Below are 25,388 nucleotides of genomic sequence, written 5' to 3'. Positions count from 1 at the left end.
CTAAATGAGTTTAGCCTCAGTGAATGTGTCCTTTGATGCACACGTTTCAGAAGTGGCCCTTTTCTCCTCGATCTAGCCATCCCTAACCTTGGGCTTATTATCCTAAATGGGAAGAACAACCATGGCTGCCGCATTCCAGTTGATTTGAGACAGTAATGTAGATATTGTCCCTGAATAAAATAATTTCTAAGGCCTGTATAAAAAAGTATTGTACTCTTTTTTGGGGGGGATAAAAGGAGAAGAATTGTATAATAGTATACATTCAAGTAAGCATCATTCTGGTCGAAAAACTAGAGATCATCCCAAATTTTGTAATCATCATTTATAAGGTTGATGCATTTATGTGGAATTAAAGCTGTTCAATGAAGCACCCCACTTTTAGTCAGGGCTTTGCTTTTCTTTCTCTGTCCATGGTGCTGAAGTGGACGGCTACAGCAGTGCCACTACAGAGGACAATGCTGCCAGTACACTTTAAATGCTTTTTATATTTCTATGAAGTAAATCATTATTATTCCTCCTTTCTAAAATTATTTTGCTGAAATTAAAAGGAATAAGGAACAAGATGGCGCCGGAGAGGATGGCAGACGTTTTACGTACCCCCAGCCGATTGTGTTTTTTTGTTTTGTTTATTTGCGTTGTTTGTAACTTATTTTTATACTTATTTTGTACATAATGTTGCCGCTACTGTCTCTTATGACCGAAAATAACTTCTAGACATGATTACTTACCACGGACGAGCAGAATCCTCTTTTCCTTTCACAACTCTGACAAGGCCGAAGCGAACGATACACTGCTTCCTTGGAAACAAGCCCTGATTCCCGTGATCTGCGTGAAGAGGAGGCGGAGAAAGAGGGTCTGGCTGCCTTCTGAGAATTTGTAGGCGATCGAATATATCCCTACTACCTTCCTTTCTGCTAGCAAACGTGCAATCTTTGGACAATAAAATCGACAAGTTACGCGGAGGATTAAGCTACCAACGGGACATTAAAAACTGTAACATCCTATGCTTCACGGAGTCGTGGCTGAATGATGACATCATCAACATACAGCTGGCCGGTTATACGATGTACCTGCAGGATAGAACAGTGGCATCTGGTAAGACAAGGGGCGACGGTCTATTTATTTTTGTAAAAAACAGCTGGTACACGATATCTAAGGAAGTCTCGAGCTATTGCTCGCCAGAGGTAGAATATCTCATGATAAGCTGTAGACCACGCTACCTACCGAGAGTTTTCATCTGTATTCTTTGTAGCTGTTTACATACCACCAGAGTCAGAGGCTAAGACAGCATTGAATGAGCTGCATTCCGCCATAAGCAAACAAGAAAATGCTTACCCAGAGACAGCACTCCTAGTAGCTGGGGACTTTAATGCAGGGAAACTTTAATTTGTTTTACCAAATTTCTATCAGCATGTTAAATGTGCAACCAGAGGGAAAATAACTCTGGACCACCTTTACTCTACACATAGAGACACATACAAAGCTCTCCCTCGCCCTCCATTTGGAAAATCTGACCATGATTCTATCCTCCTGATTCTAGCACCAGTGACTAGATCAATAAAAAAGTGGTCAGAGGAAGCAAATGCTAAGCTACAGGACTGTTTTGCTAGCACAGACTGGAATATGTTGCAGGATTTCAACAATGGCATTGAGGAGTACACCACATTAGTCATTGGCTTCATCAATAAGTCAATTGATGACATCGTCCCCACAATGACTGTACGTACATACCCCAAACAAAAGCCATGGATTACAGGCAGCATCCGCACTGAGCTAAAGGCTAGAGCTGCCGCTTTCAAGGAGCGGGACTCTAACACGGAAGCTTATAAGAAATCCCGCTATGCCCTCAGACGAACCATCAAACAGGCAAAGCGTCAATACAGGACTAAGATCGAATCGTACTACACTGGCTCTGACGCTCGTCGGATGTGGCAGGGCATGCAAACCATTACAGACTACAAAGGGAAGCACAGCCGGGAGCTGCCCAGTGACACGAGCCTACCAGACAAGCTAAACCACTTCTATGCTCGCTTTAAGGAAAATAACACTGAAACATACATGACAGTTCCGAAAGACTCTCTCCGCAGCCGATGTGATCCTCAACACAGGGGCCCCTCAGGGGTGCGTGCTCAGTCCCCTCCTGTACTGCCTGTTCACTCATGACTGCACGGCCAGGCCGACAACGACGAGACAGTTTATAGGGAGGAGGTCAGAGACCTGGCCATGAGATGCCAGGACAACAACCTCTCACTCAACGTGATCAAGACAAAGGAGATGATTGTGGACTACAGTAAAAAGAGGAATGAGCATGCCCCCATTCTCATCGATGGGGCTGCAGTGGAGCAGGTTGAGGGCTTCAAGTTCCTTGGTGTCCAGATCACCAACAAACTAACATGGTCCAAGCGCATCAAGACAGTCGTGAAGAGGGCACGACAAAACCTAGGAGACTGAAAAGATTTGGCATGAGTCCTCAGATCCTCAAAAGGTTCCACAGCTGCACTCTCGAGAGCATCCTGACTGGTTGCATCATTGCCTGGTATGGCAACTGCTCGGCCTCCGACCGCAAGGCACTACAGAGGGTAGTGCGAACAGCCCAGTACATCACTGGGGCCAAGCTTCCTGCCATCCAGGACCTCTTCAAGAGGTGGTGTCAGAGGATGGCCCTACAAATTGTCAAAGACTCCAGCCACCCTAGTCAGACTGTTTTCTCTGCTACTGCACGGCAAGCAGAACCGGAGCGCCAAGTCTACCTCAAATAACCGGTGCCCCCGCACATTGACTCTGTATTGGTACCCCCCTGTATATAGCCTGCTGCTCTTTAATTACTTGTTACTTTTATCTCTTATTCGTATCTGTATTTTTTCGGCGCATGTGACTAATACAATTTGATTAGATTTGAACCAATATGTCTTTAACATATTTTTTTTGGTCTACATTAGATTCATAGTAGAAGTAATTTGCATTTAGTAAATGATTTCCTCCATAATGAACAGATCTCCTAATTAATAGGCGTAATCTGAATCACTGCACATCTCATATTTCTTCAGATGAAAAATATGAATTCTACTTAAGCACATCAGTCTTTTCATCAGCAGAAAACCTTACATTCCAAATAGCACCCTATTCCCTTTATAGTGCACTACTTTTGCCCAGGCCCCTATATAGGGAATAGGGTACCATTAGGGAGCTGGCCTCTCAGAAATTAGTATCACCCTGTAAATGGAGGGAGATGGAGGAGGCAGACCTGGTTGAGAGAAATGAAAGATTTCCCTCTCACTAATTAGACCCTAATTATTCAGACTTTTGAATAATGTTACATCCGTGGAAATTAATGTAAGGGCGCTATCATGCCTTTAGCACTTCCTACATACAGTAGTATACCAAACATAAAGAACACCTTCCTAATATTGAGTTGCACCCCCCTTTGCCCTCAGAACAGCCTCAATTAATCGGCGGATGGACTCTACAAGGTGTCGAAAGCGTTCCACAGGGATGCTGTCCCATGTTGACTCCACAGTTGTGTCAAGTTGTCTGGATGTCCTTTGGATGGTGGACCATTATATATATTTTTATACTTTTTTTTAAATTGAAGAACACATAGACAAAAAACGGTCTGGCAGGTACAGTATACGTACATCATGCGTACAACAGTAACATCATCTTTGAATTAGACAATGTACAAAACCCATTTTTCCCAGTATTCCTGGTCTCTCCATGTGTTCTTAAAGGTAATACGCTCCATATAGTGTATTTCTTTAACAATGTCTACCCATTGGGTCACGAGGTCTTTTTGTAGCCATTTCCTAGTGACAGCCTTTTTACTGGCTGCCAGTAGGACCTTCAACAGGTACTTTTCTCTATTGTGTAAGTTATCAGGTATTTCATCCAAGGACAAAGAAATTCATGTTTGATGAAAGCTTGTTCTATGTCAAAACCAGTTAGTTTTTTTCTTATTTCTCCGCAGTAGGATTAAACAGCAGGGCAGGACCAAAATATATGAGTGTGATCCGCCCTTGATAGCCCACATTCTCTCCAATAGTCTATTTGATTTCAGTTTAGGTGTTTAGGTGAAGAAACATATAACATCCTTTCAACAGATTTTTTCCCCATACCTCAAGTTAGTAGAGCTTAATTGAGTCGTAAATCAAATCAAACCTTGATATCCGTTTGTCCCATTCCCTAAACTGTTTAGGTGGGATTTCTATGGGCAGTGATTGGAACAAATACAGTCACCTCGGCAGGATGTTCATTTGGATTGTTTAGATTCTACTACTAAGATCCAAAGGAAGTGAATTCCACCTGTCCAGGTCATCATATATTTTCTTGTTGATGGGAACGTAATTCATGTCATAAAGTTTGGGTGTATCTTTTGGTAGGTTTACTTTAAGATATTTAATGGATGAAGTGGTCCACTGGAAGTTATACCTGCTCTTCAGTGCTTCCTGTGGGATATGATTATATACTAGGGCTTGGGTCTTGTGTACGTTAAGCACATACCCTGAATATCTTCCAGATGTTTGTAAAACATCCATCAATCTACTGCCTGGGTCTTTAAAGAACAAGAGAACATCATCAGCATACATGCAAATCTTATGTCCACTGCCTCTTACTGTTACTCCCTTTAAATATGGGTCCTGTCTTATTGCCTGGGCTAATGGCTCGATGTTCAAGGAGAAGAGTCTGGGTGAAAGATTACAGCCTTGTCTTGCCCCACATTCTAAAATGATCATTAGTGACAAATGTCCATTCATCTTTATTCTGGCAGTCGGACATGAATAGTGTTCTGACGCAGTGTATCACTTCTTTGTTGAAACCAAATCGATACATAACTTGAAATAGATAATCCCAACCCACTGAATCAAATGCTTTTTCTGCATCTAGACTGATTAATATAGCACTTATCTTCTCCTGACTGACGTGGTCCATGACATGTAATGTTCTCCTTATGTTGTCTGTCTATTCTGTATGAACCCAGTTTAATCCCCATCAATCAATTTTGGGATTATGTCCTCCATTCTTTTGGCTGTTAATGATGCATAGTTTATAATCCATGTTAAAAATTGTGATAGGTCTATAGGAACTGCATTCCTACTTATCTTTACCCTCTTTTGGAATTACAGATATTATGGCTTCTCTCCACAGTGGTGGTAGATCCGCCTCCTGCAGAGTCCAGTTAAAACAGGCCTGAAGTAGAGGTGTTAGTTGTTCTCTGAAGGCTTTGAACCATTCTGAATGGAAGCCATTAGATCTTGGAGACTTGTTCACTTTTAGATTAGACATTGCATTATTCATTTCTTCAGTAGTTATTTCTGAAGGAAGTCTATCTCAATGAGGGGAGATCAAGTGAGCTAAAAACAATACTATTGTCTGTGCATCTACCTTCTCTGGTTGCTTGTACCGATTTGTATAGTATGATTCAAATGCATTCTGTATTGCATCCAAACATTCTGTATTTCACGCACAAATTGTATTATGTGCTTGTTGTTTTCTGAGTACATTTTTTTTCACCTTTATTTAACCAGGTAGGCTAGTTGAGAACAAGTTCTCATTTGCAACTGCGACCTGGCCAAGATAAAGCATAGCAGTGTGAACAGACAACACAGAGTTACACATGGAGTAAAACAAACATGCAGTCAATAATACAGTAGAAACAAGTCTATATACGATGTGAGCAAATGAGGTGAGATAAGGGAGGTAAAGGCAAAAAAAGGCCAGTAAACAATTAACAAGTCAATAACAAAGTAGAAAAAAAGGCATGAGGAGGTAGGTGAATAATTACAATTTTGCAGATTAACACTGGAGTGATAAATGATCAGATGGTCATGTACAGGTAAGAGATATTGGTGTGCAAAAGAGCAGAAAAGTAAATAAATAAAAAGAGTATGGGGATGAGGTAGGTAAAATTGGGTGGGCTATTTACCGATAGACTATGTACAGCTGCAGCGATTGGTTAGCTGCTCAGATGCAGATGTTTGAAATTGGTGAGGGAGATAAAAGTCTCCAACTTCAGCGATTTTTGCAATTCGTTCCATGCTAGAAATTGTGTTGCCTTTGAGCCTGATTCATAATATCATTGTTGATCTCAACTTCTTCACTATAAATCTGATCAATTTCCTGTTTTACCTTTTGAATCTCACGTAATATAAGAGGGTCTTTGAGATGACTATGAGATTGTTCTAAGCTTCCTAAAGTTTCCTGTAATTTCAGCAGTTTCTTTGCGTGTATCTTTTTCTTGAGAGATGATGTGGATATGATCTTTGCTCTAATAACCGCCTTAGCTGCATCCCACAATGTAGGAGATACTTCCCTGTTATCATTATTCTCCAGATAGACATTCAATTCTGTCTTTATTGATTCCTTGAATGCTGGACTATTCAGCTTGCTTGAATTAAGACTCCATAGAGTATTTTTTGGTTTGCTATTAAGGTGTAGAGTTAGGTTAACTCCATTATGATCCTTCTGCCCGATCCTACATCTTTAGACTTGTGCCAATCTGCTCTGTACATGAAAAAGTAAAAAGTATATTCCCTTCCTGACATATGGAAGTTGTGCAATACATCATTCCTGTAATATCCTATTGATATTTTTAACAACCAGACTTATTTACCTATTTTGATGTGGGCTGTCCAATTTTGAGTTTGAAATCCTGTTAAAATCCCCTCCACAGATATGAGTGCCAGACGTTTCCTTCCTAAAGAAGACCATGTCACTCCCCGGAGACACGTATAATGTACATTCAATAATGTAACTTCCTTGTGATCCAGTTTACATTTAACAAGGATACATCTACCCTCCTTGTCTTTTATATATGACATAAACAAAACATTTACTGAATTTGGGATAAAAATTGCAACACCCCTTCTACCCGTTTTATAAGAGAAAAAGCTATCCCTATAGCCCATTTTCTCATGTTCAGGATAGGATAAGTGAGTTTCTTGTCAGAATAGTATGTCAACTCTCTCCCGTTTCATCTTTGCTATTACCTTACTTCTCTTGATGTCACTCCCCAGTCCGTTTACAATGAGACTTAGGACCTTAAATATAAACCCAAAAACCTGTGTACCATAACAGCCTGCTTAACATGAACCTAAAAAAAAATATGAAAAATCAAGAACAACAGAAAAGTAAACCAAAGTGGGAAGAGACTTTGCTATAAGGACTCTCATGTCAGAGGATTGTCCCTTGCCTCTGGAGTTTGAGGGAATGAACCTGACCACTGGAAAGTCCCTTGCTCAAGTATCAAAATGCGTAAAGCAGTCTGAATCAAAACCTGTTGGAACCAAAAATAAAAAGGCCGCCTTTTTGTCGCCGACACACATCGGATAATTACAAGAGCAAAATAGGAGTGTAATGTAGAGGATAGATAATGGAACAGTAACAGTCGGGTCTATATCTTATATCCTAGAATAGCCTATATAAGCCATCAACCATATGCAGTTCATTCATTGAATCTTCCCCATGATATAATATGTCCTTCTGTCGCCTTGTTGTCGGTGTCATCAAATCAAATTTTATTAGTCACATGCGCCGAATACACCTGTAGACCTGAAATGCTTACTTACAAGCCCCTAACCAACAATGCAGTTTAAAAAATATGAATACGAAATAAAAGTAACAAGTAATTAAAGAGCAGCAGTAAAATAACAATAGCGAGACTATATACAGGGGGTACCAGTACAGAGTCAATGTGCGGGAGAACCGGTTAGTTGAGGTAATTGAGGTAATAGGTACATGTAGGTAGAGTTATTAAAGTGACTATGCATAGATAATAACAGAGAGTAGCAGCAGTGTAAGGGGGGCAATGGAAATAATCTGGGAAGCCATTGGATTAGATGTTCAGGAGTTTTACGGCTTGGGGGTAGAAGCTGTTTAGAAGCCTCTTGGACCTACACTTTGCATTCCGGTACCGCTTGCCGTGTGGTAGCAGAGAGAACAGTCTATGACTAGGGTGGCTGGAGTCTTTGACAATTTGTAGGGCTTTCCTCTGACACCGCCTGGTATAGAGGTCCTGGATGGCAGGAAGCTTAGCCCCAGTGATGTACTGGATCGTATGCACTACTCTCTGTAATGCCTTGCGGTCGGAGACCGAGCAGTTCCCATACCAGAAAGTGAGGCAACCAGTCAGGATGTTCTCGATGGTGCAGCTGTACAACCTTTTGAGGATCTGAGGACCCATGGTAAATCTTTTCAGTCTCCTGAGGGGGAATAGGTTTTGTCGTGCCCTCTTCATGACTGTCTTGGTGTGCTTGGACCATGTTAGTTTGTTGGTGATGTGGACACCAAGGAAGCTCTCAACCTGCTCCACTACAGCCCCTTCGATGAGAATGGGGGCGTGCTCGGTCCTCCTTTTCCTGTAGTCCACAATCATCTCCTTTCTCTTGATCACGTTGAGGGAAAGGTTGTTGTCCTGGCACCACACGGCCAGGATAACATTAGCTAATAGATCTGTTAATAACGTGACCATATGTAATGTGTCCATGTAGGCGACATACCTCAGGAAAATATGAGAGCTGTTTTACCTCTTGCAATGTCAACCATAATGGTCCAATAAGCCTAACATCTCGCCGTGACTATTAAGTCCGTAAAATCCGATTCGTTAGTTTCTATCTTCGTTGGAAATGCCTGAGTCTCTCTCGAATGTGAACGTCCTCTCGCCAAGGTGACTTCCCTCTTTCTCTGTGACTCTGCCCGCCGACCGTGGTCCATGGGAGGAGCTGCTCGAGTCTTTCAGCCAATGAAGATGCCTGTCTCCTGATGGTATACTCCACTGGGACACCCCTTGACTTCAGGCCTTCAGCAGCCTGCATGCTATTATGAAACCGGGTTGTTATCCAGAAATACTCACATCTTTGCCGGGAATGTTGTTTGGAAGCGAATGTCTTTCTCTTTTAGTACCTTCTTAATAGGGGAGTATTCCTTCCTTCTTTTCAGGATCTCTCCCGCATGATCAAAGAACACTCGTTGGCCTTGGAAGTTAACAGGCTTTTTCCAGGCTACACGGAGGACTTTCTCTTTGACTAAGAATTGTAGGAAGTGCACATGCACTATGGATCTTGGTAGGTCACCACTGAGGGATTTTGAGGCCAGAGCTCGGTGTGCTCTCTCGATTCCCAAGTCAGTTTCGTCTTAAAGTATTTATTTGAATACACCCTCCACGAATTTGGGCATTGGGTATTTTTCTGTTCCCTCGACCACAGAATAAAGTTTAATGTTATTACGACGGGAAAAACCTTTGAGTTCTGTCACCTTTGACTGTAGTGCGTGCTGGCTTTTCAAAGACTGCACAAGCGCGTCCTTTATTGCAGTGTCCTATGTATACGTTTCCCCAATGTGCTGTTCTGCATCTCCCATTCTTGAAGATATGCGGTGAAGTTCTTCTTTGTTTTCTTCAAGTTTCTGGTTAATGTCCTTCTCGAACTCATGTAGTTATTTTCGTACATCTTCTCGGAGTGCCTCTCGAAAGGGGAATTCCTCCTTTATCACCTCACGGAATGAGGGATATTTTGCTGCTGTTAGCTCGTTTGTGCTAGCATAAGCCATCTCTGTTTCGTCGACAATTTTAGTTTCTTCTACCTTGTTACGGACTATCGTTGTAGCTCCACAACCTATTCCTGCTTCCCCCTTTTCTATTGTAGCATAAGTTACTATAATACTCAGAGTAAATACTTGAATTTATGGGCGAAATACCCAACAGATGTGCAGTACGAAAAATCAGGCAGCCATTTCCTAAATTGCGTCACCAAAAGTCTGTGGTGGCCCATTCTTGATACACAGGAAACTGTTGAGCGTGAAAAACTCAGCAGTGTTGCAGTTCTTGACACAAATCGGTACACCTGGCACCTCCTACCATACCTGTTCAAAGGCACTTCAATCTTTTGTCTCGCCCATTCACGCTCTGATGGCCCACATACACAATCCTTTTCTTAATGGTCTCAATGCTTAAAAATCCTTCTTTAACCTGTCTTCTTCCCTTCATCTACACTGATTGAAGTGGATTTAACAGGTGACATTAATAAGGGTTCCTAGCTTTCACCTGGATTCATCTGGTCAGTCTGTCATGGAAAGAGCATAATGTTTTGTACACTCAGTGTACATACTCACTTGGTTAACAGCCAGTATGTGACAATCCTCATGACAAGGAGTGGCATGATGGCAGAAACAGATTGGTATCCAGGTCACATACATACCCTTCAGCTCCACAAAGTTGTTGAGCAGCCACTGGTAAGCGGTCACACAGTCGTGGTGGTCGTTGAGGGTGAAGAGGTTGGATGGGACGGGCCCGGTGTATCTACGGCGGGGCTGGGCTGGGAGCTGGCTTTTGGGGGGAAGATGGCTGCCGTCCACACCAGTGGGACAGGAAACCTAGCAGGGACGAACCCAGAAATCCTCACAGCAATCATTCAAGTTTTAGAACATCAATACAGAATCATGTGATTATTAAATGATGACTATTGTGACAAAATAAATAAATAAATGACACTATAGAAATCGTGCTTTAATTTCCCCCAACACTGTGACATAAAACATATTATACATATACTACTACTAATTATAATCTTATATGCAGGATGTCCCTCCAACCTGGTACTGCTGGCCTGTACAGAGGATGAGATGATCATAAGGCACTTTCCTGCCCCCAGACACCAGTACGTGCTTGGCTGCCCTGTCGATGCCCACCATCTTGCCTGTCACCACGTTGATCCAGGAGCGCAGAGACATCTGGGCATGGTCCCTGTCGCTGGAGCTATGACTGTGGGCAGCGGACAGGGGCACAGAGGTAAAATGTTTTGCATGCTAGCGTATTATGGAGCCCGTTGAAAGACATCCTCGAACTCGAAAGATTAAATAATGCACAAGCGTTAATGAGTTTTCCATTGACGACCACAGTCCACCACGAAGGACAAATGACAACAAGAGGAGCTGCAGGTGTCTCACCTCGTGGACAAGAATCTCATCTTTTCATTGGTGTAGTAGCCTGGGAAGCCATGCGTGGAGATCAGAGTCATGTTATTGAACCTCAGGTGTGGGCTGGAGAAGGAAAGGAACATACTGTTTACTGGGAAGATAACCCTGACTCATGAGTGCAGATACTGTGCATTGCAGAATAGGAGAACGTTTATTTTCTCAGAAATGATGACCTCATCCTACCTAAGCACAGATGCTCTTGACCTGATGATCAAAACGTTGTATTTCGCCAATAATTATCTTTCAGCGTTCCTGTTCCATTTTTGTATACATGGGTTCCAGGAAGAATAGAGGACATCACAGAGAAATGAGCACAGGCTCTTTCTGTCTGCAGTGTTCTGTTATTCTCTGAGAGCTGAGTGAGGGGGCGCAGATGCAGCTGAATGGTTCCATATAATACCCCTATTGCATTTCATCTACATCGGTATGCATTAAAAATCCTTTATTTTCTAAACCTCATAGTAAAAGCCCTTCCTTTTGTTTTGTCTGGTTTTGTCCCCAGTCTGTAGTGTTCCTCTTATGCGTTTACTATCAGGAGTGTAAAAGGTCTCTTGTGATGTAAATGTCCTCCTTTGTTCTGTGCCAAATGGACATTATCCCTATTGGTGATACAACAGAGAAAGCCTCAATGGTGTTGTGTGAAAAGGAGATGTACACTGAGCTGAGCCATGTCATGTCAAGCTTTAGATCGTCTGCAAGTCTGCTGCCTCTCTCTGGGAGGGAAAGTGATTGATTGATTTTGGCTAATGAATGCACTGCATCTAAGTCACAAATGTGTGTAGGAAGTGAACAAATACCTTTTAAGGCAACACAAACTTGTTTTTTCAACACACAATAGTTAATACAACCCTTTAATGTTGACACTTGGCTTGCTGTATAGAGAAACTACTTCAACTACAGTCTTTGTTAAAAATGGTAGCCTAATCCAGTGTGTTTTCTGGTGAACAGAGAATAATCAGAGCTCATTTTAATCCAACTTTCAGTGTTAATCTGAGCCAGAAGGTGGGTTTAACGCCCAGCACTGAGGCATTAAGGCCTGTTATTGGGTTCTGGACGTGACCTCCTGGCTTTCTGTCTGTCTATTATCAGGCGCTGACAGACAACCGCTGTGACCCCGATGCTCCACTCCCCCCACCCCACTGACCACCAGGCAGAGAGGCCGAGCCACCGCACCAGCTCTTTATCTGTTTATCTTATCCCCCTGATCTGACCCTGTCCCACTGAGGAGTGGGGGTGGGCTGGATGGAGGGGGATGGAAAGCTGGAAGCCAGCCGTTTGAGTTGGCCTGATAAGGGGGCCCAGTAGGGCCCAATCTGACCCATCATTCAACCGGCCCACTGCTAGCACCGCCTCAGCATTAGTTTAGTGGACACTAACTGCCTCATTAGTCAAGTGATTAGTGACAGCAAACACAGATCGCTGCAGAAGATCCCTGACAGGAGAACAGTGGAGTGTCTAATTAAAGGGCCAGCTCCGGGCCCTCCTGAATGCCAGCCCCAGGCAGCTGTGTGCCCATTGCATCGCCGCCCCTGCCTGCCAACCCCCTCACTGAGTTATGCACGCTCCCTCCCTCCACGCTGCTTTCACATCCACACACAATGACGCGGTTGCTTGGTAGTTATCGGCTGGCGGCGAATGAGCAGAACCTAGACGCCATATTGTTTGGAGGAACAGTTCATCTCAAAGACGGAAAGAATACAAGCAGTGCCTCCTTTTTCTAGCCAACCAAAAGTCTGGCAACATTTCCAGATATTGGATGCCTGGAATAAAAGACAAATTCAGGAGAAAAGTCATTCTGAAAGTGAATGCTGTTGACATACACTTTAGACAAGTGTTTTTACTCGTGGTCAAGGAGGGTTGTCGTGTTTGCAGGCTTTCATCCAAGCCTACAGCTATAATGACTCATTCATCAAATCAACTAAACATCAAGACTTTGATAAGCAAGAATCTACACACCGCATGTGTAGATAGTCATAAATAAGCTTTCTTAACCTATGCAAAACATACTGTAATAGCAAAAGGTGTGGTATTGGTGTTTGTTTGAAGGTAACCATGAATTCAGGCCAATACTAAGCTGTAAGATTGCCTTGGTGGGAGAAGGGATGGTTGTGCATTCACATATTGCTCTGGGTGGGTATACTCATATTACTACTAATCACTGCTGCTAAAGCTGCACACACTGCTGCTCTAATACCTACCAGTCTCTCCCACTAATTACAATCATCTAGAGGAGGATGTCATTGAGCTTCCTCTAATACACACAATTCTAAATGCAATTTATGAATGCCATGTATACAATTTCTCAATACCAGAAAGCAAGCACCTCCAGAAATGCTAAGCCAGTGTCTGATGCCCCCACTACCACGATCCTGGCATTGATGGTGACTTTTGGTTCCATGGTTAGCTTTCGGTTGATGTGGTTGAGAGCATACGAGACCTGAGGAGAAGAGAGACAGCGTGTGTAAAAGTCACAGATTCATCCATTTGATTACTTCAGAAGAGTTCTCCAGCAATCTAACCAATATACAGTACCTGTCACGCCTGCTCCTGCTCCTGCTCCCCCTCTCTGGCTCTCGAGGGCACCAGGCTGCCCATCATTATGCACACCTGTCACCAGCATTACGCGCATCAACGCTTCATTGGACTCACCTGGACTCCTTCACTTTGTTGATTGCTCCCTCTATATCTGTCTGTTCCTCAGTTTGTTCCCCGGATCAGCATTAATGTAATTTTGTTTCCCATCCAGACACTGTCCATGTTTTGTTTCTTGTCCGTTATTCATTAAATGTACACTCCCTGTACTTGCTTCTCATCTCCCAGTGTCTGTCCTTGTAGTACCAGTCAAACATTTTGGACACACCTACTCATTCAAAGGTTTTTCTTTATTTTCTACATTGTGGAATAATAGTGAATACATCATAACTATGAAATAACACATGTAGTAACCAAAAAAGTGTTAAAGAAATATATTTTATATTTAAGATTTTATATTTAAGATCAACCCTTTGCCTTGATGACAGCTTTGCACACTCTTGGCATTCTCTGAACCAGCTTCATGAGGTAGTCACCTGGAATGCATTTCAATTAACAGGTCTGCTTTGTTAAAAGTTAATTTGTGGAATTTCTTTCCTTCTTAATGCATTTGAGTCAATCAGTTGTGCTGTGACAAGGTAGGGGTGGGTATGCAGAAAATAGTCCTATTTGGAAAAAGACCAATTATGGTAAGAACAGTTTAAATAAGCAACGAGAAACAACAGTCCATCATTACTTTAAGACATGAAGGTCAGTCATTGCGGAAAATTTGAAGAACTTTGAAAGTTTCTAAAATTGCAGTCGCAAAAAACATCAAGTGCTTTGATGAAACTGGTTCTCATGAGGACCGCCACAGGAAAGGAAGACCCAGAGTTACCTCTGCTGCAGAGGATAAGTTCATTAGAGTTACGAGCCTCGGAAATTGCAGCCCAAATATATGCTTCACTGAGTTCAAGTAACAGACACATCTCAACATCAACTGATCAGAGGAGACTGTGTGAATCAGGCCTTCATGGTCGAATTGCTGCAAAGAAACCACCCGTGTTTCTTGGGCCAAGAAACACGAGCAACGGACATTAAACCGGTGGAAATCTGTCCTTTGGTCTGATGAGTCCAAATTTGAGATTTTTGGTTCAAACCGTCATGTCTTTGTGAGACGCAGAGTAGGTGAATGGATGATCTCTGCATGTTTGGTTCCCTCCATGAAGCATGGAGGAGGTGTGATGGTGTGGGGGTGCTTTGCTGCTGATACGGTCTGTGATTTATTATAGAATTCAAGGCACACTTAACCAGCATGGCTACCACAGCCTTCTGCAGCGATACGCCATCCCATCTGGTTTGGGCTCAGTGGGACTATCATTTGTTTTTCAACAGGACAATGACCCAACACACCTCCAGGCTGTGTAAGTCATGGAGTGCTGCATCAGATAACCTGGCCTCCACAATCGATTGAGATGGTTTGGGATGAGTTGGACCGCAGAGCGAAGGAAAAGCAGCCAACAAGTGCTCAGCATATGTGGGAACTCCAGGTGAAGCTGATTGAGAGAATGCCAAGAGTGTGAAAAGCTGTCCTCAAGGCAATGGGTGGCTACTTTGAACAATCTAAAACATAAAATATATTTTGATTTATTAAACACTTTTTTGGTTACTACATGATTCAAATCAAATCAAAGTTTATTTGTCAAGTGCGCCGAATACAACCTTACAGTGAAATGCACATGATTCCATTCACTTTATTCTGCAATGTAGAAAATAGTAAAACTAAAGAAAAACCTTTGAATGAGTAGGTGTGTCCAAACCTTTGACTGGTACTGTAGATGACAAACATAATTATTGCATTCCTAAAAAGTGTATTAATGTGCACACCATTTTCCCATTTGAGTTTATTTGAATGACAATGGCCTAAAACCCAGAGACTGGCATTTATCAGAGCACTTAACTACAGAAAAGAGAGTACCAGTTGTCAGAAAAAAAATTGTAATATTATTTTAGCAGAGTTTATACAAAAAAATATGGAAATGTCTTAAAGTTTGATGTTCCACTGGAAACGCTGAGTGAAACGTAATAAGTGCCAATGCGCCTACTTAAATACTAACTATTTTATTATGAGTACTGGCCCTATTGAAAATAAATGTCCACATGTCAGAGCATTCAATGAACACAGAGAACATTGTGTTATCCACAGAATCTCCTCACCAATAATCAAACTGTTTTAGTGCGCTAATTGGTCCTAGAGCACTCATAATTAGTTACATTGGTTCCCTGTTGGATGGAAAATGGCAGCACACCCCAAAGGAAGGCGGTTGGAATTAATCTTCAAGTAATATTTAAGCTATTCTCAGTAGTGCCTGCTCTGTTCTTAAAAGAACACATATAAGTTCAAACTCTGACTTCATGTGAAAATGACCAAATGTAACCAAACCTATGTAATTAAAGTGCAAGAACATTCTCCGTTCAGTTAATTACATATTTTTTTCTGCTTTGTAACGAACCCCCTAAATAATAATCACCTGAAATACTCCAGCTAACCAAACAACACGATGCAGGTCTGATTCATGCTCTGTCTTGTGCAGGTAGGTATAGACTAGTGTGGGAAAGTGCAGCTGTCTTTATTCCCTATCCTTGTGGAAATGGTGCCTAACCTTTTCTCTAACATAATGGCCGGGTGCTGTGACCATGGCACTGGGTAATACGATCTGTTATTGACAGAGAGGGAACAGGTGCTTTAAATCTGATTAATACATCTGTGCTGGACACCAGACTTAGATTACGAGGCTGAGGCTGTGTCACAAATGGCACCAAATGGGATCTGGTCAAAAGTAATGCACTATATAGGGAATAGGGTGCTATTTTGGACACTAAGAGACAAAGCTGCGAGGCATCGCTCTGCTATCCTTTTATCTACATGGCAGCCTGGATATGATGGTTGCCGTGTTACTAAATGGAGGTTTTAAATTGGATGGCCTGGAACGGGCGAATGCAGGTGTATCTGTTAATACACTGAGGGAGAGGGGAGTGCCACGCGGTACACGTGACACATATAGGAACATGTTGCTATATTGCTGTGTGCTATAGATGTATTGATCTATTAATTTTATAAATAAAATATTAAAGCTACAATATGTAACATTTTGGGTGACCCGACCAAATTCACATAGACATGTCAATTATAGATCTGTCATTCTCATTGAAAGCAAGTCTAAGAAGTGGTAGATCTGTTCTATGAGCACTATTTCTATGTTTTCTGTTCTTAAATTTTGTTTAACATATTTTACTTTAATTTTGTACATCAGCTTTATATTTGTTATGGAAAATATATTTCACAACGTTTAGATGGTACAATGATTCTCTACACTCTACACTTGCTTGTTTTATCACATAAACTGAAATTAGGATATAAAATTTTAGCAACCAGGAAATAGTGGAGCGATTTCTGCATAGTGCATCTTTAAGAATATATGCTGTGATTAGTGACACTCATATGGTGAAAGTATTACCTAATAAAGTTCTGATTTAGTATAATATTACATTTGCTGCATATCCAAAATGAGTGTCTGATTAAGTCTGAAATGCCTTCCTTTCCTTGTCTCCTTTCCTTGTCTCCCATCACCCACATCAGTGATCATGGAGGAAGAGGACACAAGGAGACGAAGTTACAACTATTGAGACACAGACCAGGTGCGGCAGACAGTGGCTTATGACTGACTGTGTGGTAAGTGGTCTGTGCTCCTTTACCTGTTAAACAGCAGAGGCAAACATTCCTAACCATCTGTCAGAGCAACCATCTGCTGCCCTCATCTACACTAATACAAGCACTTTAAAAATAGCCTGAGGAGTTGGGTGTGGAAAGACTAATAAAGAAAAGTTGTGCATATACAATACAACTGAAAAAGCTTTACAACTAATTAAAAGCAATGTTCAAGACTGCAATGCTATTTGTCCATGGAGTGCCGTACCCCTGATGGAATAATTACCTTTAACATAAAATGACTTTCCAATTGTATCCATCACAATATTTTACTCTTTGAAACAAATATCTATATTATCTACACTCCATGCTAAGAGGGGAATGCGTTCACTTTAAAGCAGCACCCCCTTGTGGGCACGTAAATTACACACAAAATATATTTGTCTTCTTTCTCATATCATCCCTCTGCCTCTCATTCTGTTAACCTGGAGACAGTGGGTACTTGCCCAACTGCATTCCCAGGCATGTTAAACCACCAACCAGCCTGTTCATCAGCTACTGCTGTGCCCACCTGGTCCTTAGTGATCTGCTTGGATGGCGCGTTGATGCCCAGCTCCTCCAGAGGGTAGACAATCTGGCGTCGCGGGCGCACCGGAACCATGCAGTTAAGAACAGAGGTCAGGTAATGGGCACATGAGTTCTGAGGGGAGCAGAAAAGGGGCAGGGTCAGGGGAGGTGATGCCTATCAGCTATACCATTGATGGAGGCAAAGGAAGGGGTGACTAACAGGTTCAAAATATTCCCTAAATAGGGCACTACTTTTGACCAAGGCCCATAAGAGCTCTGTAGGGGATGCCACTTGGGATGCAGACATAACTAGCTCTGATAAAGAGGTTGTTTTATACGATTTACACGACCATCAACATGCTCCTGAATAGAAACCACTTCTACTGAATATAACTTCCACTGCCTCGGTCATGGCTGGCCAACCCTATGCCCCAGCATCCACTGCCCAAATGATGATTCCCTCTCCCATTAGATTTTCCATAATTCCATTATTCTATTTACACCTCACCATCTGGTGCATGTTTGTAGAAGTTAATTAGCAGAGGGGAAAGAGGAGGATGAGGACAAGGAGAAGGCCTCTACACAGTGAGGAAATGTTTTCTAAAAGTCCTGGTAGTCCTATATCAGCACCTGCTTCTCCAACCCCAGAGAGAGTTGGTGAAAAGTGGCTGGGCAAGGACTGAGGAACACTGCACTTATGAATATCTGGTACTTAACACAATGTGCACGCACGCACGAACACATGCACAGACACACACAGTGGAATGGGCATGGTGAGAAGTCAATATGAGCTTTACAGGCTGTTTCTCTCACCTTCTGGTTGTGGTAGGAGGGGTAGATTGGGTAGTAGAGGCAGGATTTGTGGGCCAGCCGTAGGACCTCCTTTAGGAAGTGTTTGGCGTAGTGCTGGAAGATGGGGTTGAGGGCAAAGTGACACAGCTGGCCGTGCTCCTCATAGCGGTGGTGGCTGAAGTAGATGAAGTTCTCAATGTTGTAGTTGGCTCGGATGTAATCTATATCCTGAGAGAGAGAGAGAGAGAGAGAGAGAGAGAGAGAGAGAGAGAGAGAGAGAGAGAGAGAGAGAGAGAGAGAGAGAGAGAGAGAGAGAGAGAGAGAGAGAGAGAGAGAGAGAGAGAGAGAGAGAGAGAGAGAGAGAGAGAGAGAGAGAGAGAGAGAGAGAGAGAGAGAGAGAGAGAGAGAGAGAGAGAGAGAGAGAGAGAGAGAGAGAGAGATTAAGTAGTACTGAATATATGAAAGCAAAATACCATTGAAGTCTGTAAATGAGAAAACTACCTCCTCATTTCTGATAATTACAATCCCGACTAGTTGGTTCTGAACTTGGGCTACAAATGCCTGCAAGGGTGTTCCATCCTGGAAGACAGACACAGAGAAAGAGATGAGATATTACACTTGAGGATTCCATTTTCATATCCAAAGTAATTATCTGTGTTGGAGCTCTGTCATAGTTATGCTTGACTGCTCCTTGCAAAAACCATCAATCAATCAGAGATACTCCAAGTCTTCCAACATAATAATTTGAATCAATCTGGTTCGGTTTTTGTGTAATTGATTGATAAACTTGAGACAAGCTATATAACAACAAGATAAATGGAACTAGTGGTTGTACTATTCCTTGTCCTATTGGCAGTAGTATGTCCTGTGTGTGTCTGTGACTGACCTTGTCTCTATGGGCCTGGTAGAACATGTCCAGGTCCTCCAGCAGGCTCTCATGCAGGCTGAGTCTCTTCACCATGTCACAGACTGCAGGCCTGTCTGCAGACACTGCCAGACTCACCACAAATGTCCTGATGAGACAACAAGACCATGATTGACATTAAACAAGCAACTTCCATTGTATATACACATCCAGGGATTTCTCGCCCCAAAAACATGTCTCTCTTCAAATCTCCAATAACATCCATCTCAATTTAATCATTGTAAGTTAGATAAGGAGACGCATTCATGCTAAACCCTTAGATGTATGTCAATGGCTAAAACTACTGAAATGTTCTGTTGGGGACTATACTAATACCCACTTGAGCAGGCCAGAGCGGTGGAAGATGTAGAGTTCCTGGGGCAGGCTGCTGGTGTGGTGTGGTACTACCCTGAGGAAGCTCTGGAGGAGGGGGAACTCAGGGGCCAGCTTGGGCACAGAGATGATGCAGAAATCACGGTCCTGTGGAAGAAACAAGGAGATTGGCTTCATGCTTATCACATGCAGTAACCTCAGTTTCAAAGAGCCTTCACAATGTGGAAATCAATGAGTATGTCAGTCAAAAATGGTTAAGTAATAAGATTTGTTAGCGGGTACTTACAGGGAAAAGTTTAAATATATTGGGCAGGAAGTCCACTGATCTGTAGGAGGAGATGAATGAGGGAAGTTAAGTGAAACTGTGTCTCTGCCAAAGCTCTAATCAGAGCCAACATGGAAATCACAGCAGTGGAACAACTGGCCAAGCAATCTGCACATCTCAGTACTTCTCTCCTTCAAGTTGCTGTCACTTTATGCACCATACTCATTAATTACATGCTCATTCTCGGTGGGGAGTAACTGGCTTCCATATTCCAGGACAGCTGGGCAGTAAGGCGATAGAGAGAGAGACGCAGCGGGAGCCAGCTAACAATCACACAGCTAAAGACAGATACATACTGGAGGGCTGCCATGACTAGTGAAAGGTTGTTTCCACAGATTCATGAAGTGGTGAAATTGGAGAAAGCAAAACTACATTTGATCACCTTCAATTAACGGGAATGTATTTCCTCTGTATTTATCCAAAACAGAATCGTTTTTTCAAATGGGTTAGTTAAACTCTCATCCAAACAATGCCAGTATAATTACTAGGTAATTACTTAATCAATGAATGACTTAGTAATCAAATTATTGTCGCTGTTTTTCTTAAAACAGAAACATTGAAGATTTTTTTCTTTTTTAAACATATTTTCCCATTAATGAACCAACAATTATGAAACTTCAGAAGGTATTTTGAATACCTTTTATTAGTCCTAGAGTAATGAAATGTTCAGAGTACATTGAGGGGACTTATTGCTTTAAATAAATACGTACAAATATTGAGTTACAAGGTTTTCATCAGACAGCAACGTTATGCTTGTGACTTACTCCTGAACTTACCTCATTTCAAAATTCTTGTAGATGACAAATAATTGAATACAGAATGCATTGGGTGTTACTGAGACTCTTGGTTTCAGAGTCACTTCTGAACCCTGAGCCTTTGCCGCACAAGCCTGGCTGTCCCCTGGCTGCAATGACATCAATACAGTGTTAATATATCAATAGGAGATGAATGAGAGCCCATAGCTAGGTGGACATGAAGGAAATACCATAAGGAATTCATAATTGGTTTACCTCTGATACTTCACTGGGTATTTCTGTAATGCCACCTTGATCAAAATCCTTTGTCTGGTCCATGTCCTGTGATGATACCTTGCAATTCATTTAATCAAACCAATATGTCACATTTTGCCTAACAATTACATATCTGTTATAGCCTTACAGTATCGTTGATTTTGGATTTTGGACATGGGTCCTTCTGGGTCAGATTCATCTCATACTGCACCTTTCCAGTGCTACCCTGTGGGCTGATGGTGTTGGTGTCCCCTGAAGTCCCCTCTCCCTCTGGCTCAGGGGCAGTCTCAGTCAGGTCCTCTGGACTGGGCTTATACAGACCGTTGAAGGGCCCAAGCTCAAAGCATTCATTGAGCAGCTTCAAGTTGATGTCACCACTCACACTGATGAAACCCACAGCAGTCCCCTCATTCTGTGAAGACAGAACACAGACAGACACAGTAATTTGACTGTAAAGCCATTTGTAATTAAATCAAGTGTATCAACACTAGTAATATACATGTGCATACTATCAAACTTGACCAATTACAGTATTTTGTTCTAGGCTATAACTTTAAAAAAGTACACAATAAGTAAATAATTGGCAATGCTGTTAAAATAGAGTGCAGAATGGTACAACCCTCTTGGGAAGTGTTGTGCTGTTTGTTCTCTGAATGGAGAACACATACAGGCAAAAAAAAAAAATGCTACAGATGTCTGGACACAATATGTTCAGTGAGAGCCTGTCTTGGCAGTGTCAACTCTCATCTACCATATGCTGCCATGAACACGTGTCAGCTTGAGTTGCAGGGAGGGGAGGAAAGATCTGTCATATTCTAAGTCCTGGGGGAATTCACCCTAGCAGGATTTCTGTGAACCAGGAAAAAGCATCTGCACTGCTGCTATTACATTTTAAATGGACTGAACTCTCTGACAGTGGATCAGAGATTACCGATGCCAATGATAAAACAAAGAGACAGATAACATCAGAAAGAACAAAATGGCTGACTTGATCCAAAGCTTAATAATCAGAAGGGCTAACGTTTTTTCCTTTCCCGTGGTTTTGGCTGAAGTTGGAATGCATTAAGGAGAAATAAATATATTCTCATGACAACAAAGAAATAGAACTGTAAACATAGCTGACCTCACAAACAGCTGCATGATTTTCGTCGTCCTGAGCCTCAATGAGTTCAGCCAGAAAGTAAGTCCCATAGGATCCTGTGAGGGCCTTTGTCTGCTCCGCAAAGATGTGTGTGAGGTCATCATGATCCTCCACCCTGTAACAGAAGCGTCAATCACTTGATGAAAGCCATGAGCAACCCAAGGATCATCCCTCACTAAAATTAGAATAGAAATACATGTGAACGTATTGCAATAACAGCCTGGTCTCATAGACTAGATATGGTACATGTAAATGGTAAACATGGTAAATGTAAATCCGGGATTCTGAAATTAGTATGATATGTTACATTTGGTATGGTTACATAAGAATGATGGTTACTTAAAGTAAAAACGAAAGTAGGGTGGTTGGTCGGGGTGGATGGGTGGGCGTATTACGCCCCCAAAGGTTGTTCGAATCTCATCATTGACAACTTTTGCATTAGAGCTAATTAGCAACTTTTGAACTACTTACTACCTTTGAATTACTTAGAATGTTGGCTAACCCTTCCCTTAACCCTTTTAGCTAACCCTGGCCCTTGTATCGCTTCCGAAACTACAGACGGTGGGAGACGGGAAGCAAGTACAGGTGAAGATTTAATAATAAATAAACATTAAACTAAACAAGAACAGCATCTTGACAAGAGAAACAAAACTACATCAATGCAGACAATGAAACTCAGGAAGTGACAGATATAGGGGAGGCAATCAATGACGTGATGGAGTCCAGGTGAGTCCGATGAAGCGCTGGTGTGCATAATGATGGCGACAGTTGTGTGTAATGATGAGCAGCCTGGTGACCCCTAACCTTAACCCTGTTAGCTAACCCGTCTGCTAACCCTAACCTTAACCCTTTAACCTATCCTCTATACTTAACCCTAACCATAACCCGCTAGCTAACGTTAGCCACCTAGACGCCTCGCTAGAATTCGTAACATATACATTTAGAACATTCGTAACATATTGTACATTTTGCAAATTCGTAACTAATAATACGAATTGTAATTTCTAACATATCTTACGAAATGGGTGATGGACATCCACAAATTAATACATACAATACAAAACCTAACATATAGTAAATTGCGTTTCTTCAGATGTACGTACAGAATAATATGATATGCTCTGAGACCAGGTTGGAATTAAACAATGAATTCCTTAATTCCAAAAAGTAATTTATCATACAGTGAACTGCAAAATCAAATTTGAGAGTATAAAGCAAAAGTGCTATGGTACAGAACGCAGGTGTGTTAAAATGACTATGAGGACCTGGCTCGGCGGACATGCAGCCTTGGGCAATAGCTGTGTCTGTGGCACACAAATGCTGAACACTGGGGCCCTGGATCCTTCAGACTCTTCATGGGCTCAAAGATCTTTTCCAGTGCACGCTCTGAAAACACACAGTGGGAGTGGGCATACTGTGAATCCTTACAACACATGTTGTAATACATATTCTATAAAAAAGGACTACACACTTACCTAAACATCGACTAGTTGGGGTGACCAAGCAGATGTATTGCAGCTCTGTGATAGCATTGAACACAGTTCTGTAAGAAGATGTTTACTTTTCTTATTGCACAATCCATCACCCTGTCAAGAACCTACAGTGCATGCCATATCACATCATGAGAATCTAATTTCTCATGCTGAAATTTTATGGAATGGCTGTGGAATCAAATTGGAAAAGCATATGTGGTATAGGAATGGCAGACTGCTGTATCACTAGTTGCCACAAACAGGATTCAAACCTGGTCTTATTATATTATGGAAAAGTTGAACATGTTATATTTTTGAGCCTACGTTATGAAAGGGGTTGTTACATGATTATGAGCAATGCCATGCCATAACTTGTTAGTGCTGCTCACTTTGACACTCACTCGCTTTTTGCTGATTGCATACAAAGAAAACATTGATAATCTCCCTACCAAGGGTGGCTGGTGGCACCTTAATTTGGGAGGACTGGCTCATAGTAATGGTTGGAATGGAATAAATTGAATGGTATCAAACACATGGTTTCCATGTTTGATACCATTCCATTCACTCCATTCCAGACATTATTGTGAGCCATCCTACCCTCACCAGCCTCCTGTGCTTCCTACCTTACAATCTCTTTGGCACTCCCAATGGAGAAGATCGGCTGTGCCACGAAGAGGTGCAGGAAAAGTGTGTTCAGAGGCTGTTGTGACGAGAAAATATGGTTAAACCCAGAGAAGAGGAAAGGAAACAAGAACAAGTCTCTCTAGTTGATACAAACCGTGTATTTTTCAGCACTGTAATTGTCATGCAGGAATGGTTCCCAACAAGCTTGATCCACAATGTCTCCAATGGGGTGATCAGAGAAGGCAGCATGGGCCAAGACCTCATTCTTCGCATTGCTCAGGGTCACTGCCAGATTGGCCTTCTCTCTGAGGATACCAACATACAGACAGTGAAGCAAGGATAAATGATTGTGGTCCATCTAAAATGGATTGACGCTTGCATGTTCATGCATTCTGACATGTAACAAAAAATATTCTTCAACCTTGAGTGTGAATATCTGTTTCATGCATTTGACAGACTTAAGGCTATGCATACTCACAGTAGATGAATGACATTTACTCTTCCAAATACTGCTACTGTGGCAGGACTGATCAGGCTATTGATCGCATGTGCATCCGATGACTCTGTTCTCCTCACAGTCACAGTCTCAACTTTGCCACCCGAGGAAGTTATGGTCCTCATCTTTCTCTGATTTTGGAAGAGAAAAGCAAATGAGAAGCGAATAAACGTAAATGGCTTTCCAATACAAATTTGACCAAAACACAACAAATGCATTATTGTAATGATGACATTACTAGCTAGGGGGTATCACATCAAGTATTTAACGTTACACATTGGAATCCACTCCGGTAGCATTCTTCTTGTCAAATTAGCCTATCATGCTAACTCACCTGGTGGATGCAAGAACTTTTCCAGTTCTGATATATATTTTTCCGAATTTGCAAAAATGACTCAAATCAGGGTTTCTATTTCATGCTTAGCTAGCTCATTATCGAAACACACCGTGTCAATAACAGTTTGTTCTCCTGCATTCAACCTAAAGTTAGAAATAAAATAAAACTAGTACTAGCTATGTTACCATAGAAACACAACGCT

The 25,388-nt window shown here is 42.0% G+C and overlaps 1 protein-coding gene across 3 annotated transcripts in view; it reads right to left on the bottom strand.

Moving 5' to 3' along the window:
- Window positions 1-25,369, bottom strand: part of cfap61 (cilia and flagella associated protein 61) — a 31,680-nt gene extending 6,311 nt beyond the window's left edge. The window contains exons 1-20 of one of the 3 annotated variants that reach the window (XM_035794493.2): window positions 25,184-25,369; window positions 24,832-24,980; window positions 24,508-24,658; window positions 24,353-24,429; window positions 23,733-23,800; window positions 23,523-23,643; window positions 22,240-22,372; window positions 21,328-21,528; window positions 21,117-21,194; window positions 20,883-21,010; window positions 20,068-20,107; window positions 19,789-19,928; window positions 19,431-19,557; window positions 19,046-19,123; window positions 18,566-18,772; window positions 17,757-17,885; window positions 13,275-13,402; window positions 10,936-11,028; window positions 10,582-10,750; window positions 10,188-10,362 (exon numbers count right to left, since the gene is read on the bottom strand). In XM_035794493.2, coding sequence (XP_035650386.1) covers window positions 10,188-10,362; window positions 10,582-10,750; window positions 10,936-11,028; window positions 13,275-13,402; window positions 17,757-17,885; window positions 18,566-18,772; window positions 19,046-19,123; window positions 19,431-19,557; window positions 19,789-19,928; window positions 20,068-20,107; window positions 20,883-21,010; window positions 21,117-21,194; window positions 21,328-21,528; window positions 22,240-22,372; window positions 23,523-23,643; window positions 23,733-23,800; window positions 24,353-24,429; window positions 24,508-24,658; window positions 24,832-24,974 — 2,386 coding nt within the window. In that variant the 5' untranslated portion in view covers window positions 24,975-24,980; window positions 25,184-25,369. Of the gene's footprint in view, window positions 1-10,187; window positions 10,363-10,581; window positions 10,751-10,935; window positions 11,029-13,274; window positions 13,403-17,756; window positions 17,886-18,565; window positions 18,773-19,045; window positions 19,124-19,430; window positions 19,558-19,788; window positions 19,929-20,067; window positions 20,108-20,882; window positions 21,011-21,116; window positions 21,195-21,327; window positions 21,529-22,239; window positions 22,373-23,522; window positions 23,644-23,732; window positions 23,801-24,352; window positions 24,430-24,507; window positions 24,659-24,831; window positions 24,981-25,183 lie in introns of those variants that run through there. The other 2 variants (XM_035794494.2, XM_035794495.2) reach the window with 2 other exon arrangements.
- Between the last annotated feature and the right edge of the window lie 19 nt (window positions 25,370-25,388).

The sequence above is a fragment of the Oncorhynchus keta genome, chromosome 19, assembly GCF_023373465.1.
Source record: "Oncorhynchus keta strain PuntledgeMale-10-30-2019 chromosome 19, Oket_V2, whole genome shotgun sequence".
NCBI lineage: Eukaryota > Metazoa > Chordata > Actinopteri > Salmoniformes > Salmonidae > Oncorhynchus > Oncorhynchus keta.
This window is presented reverse-complemented; position numbering and strand designations above follow the sequence as displayed.